The sequence below is a fragment of the Labrus mixtus genome, chromosome 3 (genome assembly GCF_963584025.1).
Source record: "Labrus mixtus chromosome 3, fLabMix1.1, whole genome shotgun sequence".
In the NCBI taxonomy this organism is placed as follows: domain Eukaryota; kingdom Metazoa; phylum Chordata; class Actinopteri; order Labriformes; family Labridae; genus Labrus; species Labrus mixtus.
Genome location: NC_083614.1, coordinates 15,431,270 through 15,437,501, shown reverse-complemented (window position 1 = coordinate 15,437,501; position 6,232 = coordinate 15,431,270). Strand labels below are relative to the sequence as shown.

Here is a 6,232-nt window from a genome sequence, read left to right as displayed (position 1 = left end):
ATGGTATTAACCTGAAAGTCACTGTGCACAAGTCACTGCGAAGGAGTGGTATAGGCCAGTACTTACCATTTGCATATCATTTAATTAAACGTGTGTTTTAGACCTTTTTGGATGAATTAAAGCATTTCATGAGTTACAGTTTCCCCAGCATATAAAAAACCAATACTTGTTATTGATACTGATATGCTGACGAATCTGAGATATGTAAAAATGAATATCTTGTTTCATGTCTTTTTTTAAATTTTTATTTAAAAAATGAAGAGCGTATTAACTGTGTGATTAGATCATGGATGTTTGGAAAACTGTTTTAACCTTCTGTTCAAATGAAAGGGATGATGGGCCCTATGCAGATTTTAGTCAAGATTGGAAAAAAGAAAAAGGGAAATTAAAAAAGCGACTGCCCTCTTAGCTTGGCTCCAGCTCCTTGAGTATAATGCAATTCTCATTAAATCAATATATGAAAAAAGAGAGGCAATGTAGAAATGCATCTTGTTCTGATTATATTTCGTTATTTTTTTTATTAAAAGCTTGGGTGAAACCTCTTCTTAAGCCTAAGTTTTCTTCTTAATAAATGTACACATTATCATCATAGGCTATAAAAAAAAACATTCAAGTTTTGACTTAAAATTACATTACATAAAAAGACAAAAATATATATAGCCGATGTTCTTTTTCAACTCGAAAAAATCATAGCAGTAAAGTCTTCACGTCGGACGCAGATGTGTCCTGTAGGCTATGTGGTGCAGAGTAATGTGGGGGGGGGGGGGTGGAGGCGAGCGACGTGATTGGCACAGAGAAGGAGTGTGTGAGCGGCCCAGTGACCCCACCCGGAGCGCTTTAAAGGCCGAGAGATGGCAGCTCAGCATCCTCCCACATCCACAGAGAGAAAGAGAGAGAGAGAGGAGAGAGCAGGACGACGGAGCGCAGCACGCCGGGATATCTGCGGGATAGCAATGCAAATAAAAACATATTAGCCTACAAGATAAAAAAAAAAAAAAAAATGAACAATAACCTGGGGACTTTAGAGAAGACGATTTGATAGGAAAATATTCGGCCGCTTTTGGAGATTTTTTCCTTTTATTGCTTCAGATACCCACAGCGAAAAGAGGTAAGAAGTTTTTGAGAACTATATGCTAACTATATACTATATAATCTGAATTTATTAATTGGTGAACCCAACCTTTAGAATGATCTTCTTTATTTTAACTTAACTTCTGTGTTTTTTATCATGGAATTACGTTTTTATTTCCATTAAATTTTTCAATTCAGTCGGTTTAATCTGGCATCTGAAGTCCTCAACAATATAGCAAACAAACGCAGTTCCTGTTATTCGACCTTTTTAAAAGTTAAAGAGTACAGCCTAAGTGATCAGAGTTTTGGTAGCCGATAATTACCAACAGTGCCATTAAAACAGTTGTCATTTCTAAAGACATTGTTTTTTTTAATAACAGGCTATTTCAAAGGGATATAGGCCAAGCTACTCTATATAGCGACAATAACGTTTATTAATCATCTCTTTCTTCTTAATTATGACTTGACTAAATGTCAATTATCCCCATATGTTCTGTGTGTCCTGAGCTCTAAAGACCCCGCATCTAGAGCTCTGGCCCAAGGCAGTCTTTACTAAACGCTGTAACTCATAAATCCACGGCAATTAGCATAATGAGGCTTAAAGCAGAGCCCAAGGCTGGGAGATATTGTCCTGAAAGAACAGCGCTCTGTTCAATTTCTAAGCTGCAGTTTAAAAAAATCGAACAGATTACAAGAACCCAGCCAGAGGCTGATTTACAATAATAATAATGTAACGAAATAGACATGAAAATAATTGTTATTGCATTTGTCACAGGTTTTGAACAAACACACCCTGGCCCATCTTTTAAGTGTCAGGCATGATGATAAATTGTAGGAGCAGGAGCCTATTTTCACACACATTAGAAGGAGCACAATGGGAATCCCACGTGCATATTTCACCGAAGACCTGTCACATTTCTCCGCGAGCCCTCAGGCGTCAGAAAGTGACCTGCAGGGACCAAAAGATTGAAACAAACGGTCTGCACTTGAGTTCAAACTCTCAGGGAGAAAAGTTAAATTATTATCGCAGCTGTAGGTCCATCCTGCGAAAATGTAGCAACGAAATAATTAGTCCTATTTTAAATACAAAACTCTTCTCTCTGAATACGTTATTTTATAGTAGGCCTGGCCTAAACATTTTTTTTACCTCATTTCAACGTCATTTTGTAAAGACGATTTTATTAGCTATTTCTATTCGTCAGATAAACAATTTAGTAATTGTCCAAAGGTACCCTCATAATTGCTTTGAATGAACTAGGCTAAATAAATAAATAACGATAGTAGAATAGGTCTATGATAAGACGAATAAAATGTTTCCTTATGTCATAATGTAACAGACTTGAATATTTCTACAAAAATATTTGCTTTTTAACAGATGCAGTAGGCCTATAAACTACATTGTATTTAGTTAATAAAATGTTAGTTTGATAGCCTGTCATTATTTTTACAATACATTTTGTTCACACCTCTTCTCACTATTAGACGATCTCAAAATAAATCCACATTGGTTATAATGATATTTAGTGTTGCGCTGTGCATTTCTAAAACAATTGGGAAAAAAAAATCCCATTGGTTACAATTATCTGTTTCACACAAATATATATTTTTTTTATTTTCTGAACACTTTAAATGCCGCTAGGCCTTGAAACATTGTCGATTTTTAAAAGGTTAGGCTAACTGTATCTTACAACTCGTGCAATTAGTGAACTCCTTATGCTTAAATCTATTTCTTCTCTAGATCATTTTTGATTGAAAAATCAATCAATCTGTAAGCCTTTTTTTTCCCTTTGAAGCGAAGTCTTATAATCCTGGAGTATTTTACCTGTTGCCACCAGACTTCAGCAACGACTAGGCCTAATTGAAATTAGTTTAATTTGATTGTTATTTGCTGTTAAATAGGCTAATGATACAACGACAAAAATACTATTCAGATAAGCGTGTTCAAACCTCCTTGTACCCTAGGTCTGACCCTTGCAGTCTCCTTTCCTCTTTGCAGACAGCTCTCCGGTCATGCAGCACTACGGGGTGAACGGCTACTCACTCCACGCCATGAACTCACTGAGTGCCATGTACAATCTCCACCAGCAGGCGGCGCAACAGGCCCAGCACGCGCCTGACTACAGGCCGTCAGTGCATGCCCTCACTCTGGCAGAGAGACTGGCTGGTAAGAACCAGTTGCTCATTTTCTTGTTAGAAATGTAACTATCATCCATTGTTAGTGAAATTCTCAAACTCTTATAAGAGACATCTGATTATTTCTACTGTGTATTGATCTCTGGGTGCCATTTGACCTGACTTACAATTAAACTGTGTGTTTTTTGTTTCTCAACGGCTGTACATTTCAAGACATTATCCTTGAGGCCCGATATGGCTCCCAGCACCGAAAGCAGCGGCGCAGCCGGACAGCCTTCACTGCCCAGCAACTGGAGGCCCTGGAAAAAACTTTCCAGAAGACCCACTACCCTGACGTGGTGATGCGTGAACGTCTGGCCATGTGCACCAACCTGCCTGAGGCACGCGTTCAGGTAAAAGCAACTTATTATTATTATTATTATTCATTTATATCACTGAAAGATGGTTTATTTGAACCCTAAAGATGAACCTAGATGCGTTTTGTCATTGACTTGGTTATTACAATGGGCTGGAGTGTATAAATAGTCCAGTGATAAGTTACTGATAGTCTGTCACCAATGCAATGATCATCTATTGATTCATCTGCCAGGTATGGTTCAAGAACCGCAGAGCCAAGTTTCGTAAGAAGCAGCGCAGCCTGCAGAAGGAGCAGTTACAGAAACAGAAGGAGGCATCTGGACCAGCGGAGGGCTCCACAGAAGAATCCAAGACCGACCTAAACACAACCAACACCAGTGCTCCGGTTCCTGAGGTCAGCACTCCTCCTCCTCCCTCCTCCACTTCCTCCTGTCACTCAGAGGCAGAGAGGATCGCAGCTACTCGACCACAGCCTGGAGAGATGAGTGTGGAAGTCAACGTCACCTCCCCTGAGCCATCGGACAGCGAGTCAGCAGCAGAAGATAATGCCGACAGAGAGGAGGACGAAATGAGAGGAGAGACAAGGGTGAAGATGAGGGAGGAGATTCAAGGGGAAGGGGGGTTGCAGCTGGGGAGCGCATCACCATCCTGCAAACGACTAAGCCCAACATCAGGTAAAATAATTGTTATGACTCTAACAACGGATACTCGATTGATTGATATTTCTCTTGATTTTTTTTTTTTAACTCTCTTTAATTTGAATAAGCCAATCAAAAGACAAAAACTCTAGGAAAGATCTGCAATGTGTTTCCAAACATACTAATGTCCTCTTCCTCTCTCACAGACTCTCCCCTAAGCCCCCTCACCTTACCCTCCTCCAGCAGTGCCAGCAGTGGAGTGGCGCAAAGCAACTCCTACGCCTCCTCTCCTCTCAGCCTCTTCCGGCTGCAGGAGCAGTTCCGGCAGCACATGGCCGCCACCAACAACCTTGTGCACTACCCATCCTTTGACATGAGCACACCATCTTCTATGCCTTACTTAGGCATGAACGTCAACATGCCGGCCCCGCTGGGCTCGCTTCCCTGCCAGCCCTACTATCAGACCCTGTCACAGGCTCAGCAGGTGTGGAACAGTCCGCTGCTGCAAGCGGCTCCAAGCAGCCTCCCTGGCAGCCTCAACAGCAAGACCACCAGCATCGAGAACCTTCGTCTGAGGGCCAAGCAGCATGCAGCCTCACTGGGATTGGACACACTCCCCAACTGAAGCCTGGACTGTTCAGTCTGTGTTCACCCAAGCCAGGGCCATACCTACGAACTATGGGTCATGTCAACATTTGATACTCTCGGTCCCCCTTCAACTTCTTTCTGTCTTCTTACTACTTTCTGAGAATGTGTGTGTTGAACCAAAATTCCCTGTAAATTCTCACAAAATAACCCAGGCAAAAGCTCTGTTTTTTTGGTCTCGACGAAAATAGCTGACAGGAAAAGGACTTCAAAGTCCCAAGAGTCTAAACTACAAAATTATGCTTGTTTCATAAACAGTCATTTAAATGCCGGGAATGTTTTGATGCAGTTTTCTACATTTCAAATTAATCCAATTTTAAAACCAAAGCTCCATGACAACCGGTATGCCTAGATCTATTGAATTTTTGGCATACGGAAAACTCAAAATATGTTTATTAGGTACACTCCTTCAGTTTGGGTCCATGGGTTTTCAACACCACCCCCTCCCCTCCCCTCCCCTCCTTCTCCTTATCGTTATTGTAACAGCATGCAGCTCACCACGGGGAGCAACCACAACATGAAGAACATCTCTGCTGAATGGACATGAAATAAACAAAGAATATATAACAAGATCTCAAAGGACATTATGAAAAAATCCCCCACCTGGACTGCAATTGTGACTGTATCTTTGGCCGTTTGCATTTGACTTCTCTTGGTCAGCTGTACTGATTCTAGCCTCTCACTTCCATATCAGCATCCTATGTGAAGTCTGGGCAGGAGGTCCTGAACCACTGAGCTGTCAGTTTCATTGCAGGACAGATAAAAGATATTGAAGTATTCTATATTAAACCCCTAACTGCAAACTATGTATGCATGCCTCCCTCTGAAACATCGCTTACAGACGCAAAAGCCAGAATGCAGTTTCATCAGATCTGATATTGATAACAGAGCTCAGATGACTCGGTATAATCCCAGGCCAAATATAGAGATATATATATTTTTTAATAGATGACACCATTCTCTCTTGTTTAAAGTAACAGCACTCAGCGCAGCATTCAAGAATCCATTTAGCGTTGTACATATCTCTCAGTGTTTGCCCCCAGCAGTCTGGCTAAAGAGTTTCGCCATGTCTCCTTTTATGTGAAAAATTTGAGAGGAAACATAACATTTATTTATGGATTTTGGCTTTAAGCGAGGGACCTATGGTAGAAATGAAGGAGGGGCGGTGACAAATAAATATGAACACAGCCGATATGTTCGCTGATGTGCTTGGCTGAACTCGAGAGTCGTCACTTTTTCTGAGCCAGTGGCTCATTTAGCAGAAAGAAACACAGGCCCATTCACTATGTAAAATATCACTGTATATTGAAGACATGTATTTCTCAATTGTTTAAGATGTAAGTAATTTATCTGTTCAATGCAAGGGAATAAATCAAACATAAGAACAA

The 6,232-nt window shown here is 40.8% G+C and overlaps 1 protein-coding gene across 1 annotated transcript; it reads left to right on the top strand.

The window, feature by feature from the left end:
- Positions 1-3,081: 3,081 nt before the first annotated feature.
- Positions 3,082-6,232, top strand: LOC132960552 (diencephalon/mesencephalon homeobox protein 1-B-like). The gene is made up of 4 exons (XM_061033221.1): positions 3,082-3,235; positions 3,418-3,596; positions 3,794-4,235; positions 4,406-6,232. The coding sequence occupies exons 1-4, from the start codon at positions 3,082-3,084 to the stop codon at positions 4,822-4,824; spliced, it is 1,194 nt and encodes a 397-aa protein (XP_060889204.1). The 3' UTR covers positions 4,825-6,232.

Coding starts and splice junctions, on each gene's coding strand:
- LOC132960552 (XM_061033221.1), top strand. CDS start 3,082: ATGCAGCACTACGGGGTGAACGGCTACTCACTCCACGCCATGAACTCA. Junction 3,236..3,417: donor TCTGGCAGAGAGACTGGCTG/GTAAGAACCAGT, acceptor GTACATTTCAAG/ACATTATCCTTGAGGCCCGA. Junction 4,236..4,405: donor ACGACTAAGCCCAACATCAG/GTAAAATAATTG, acceptor CCTCTCTCACAG/ACTCTCCCCTAAGCCCCCTC.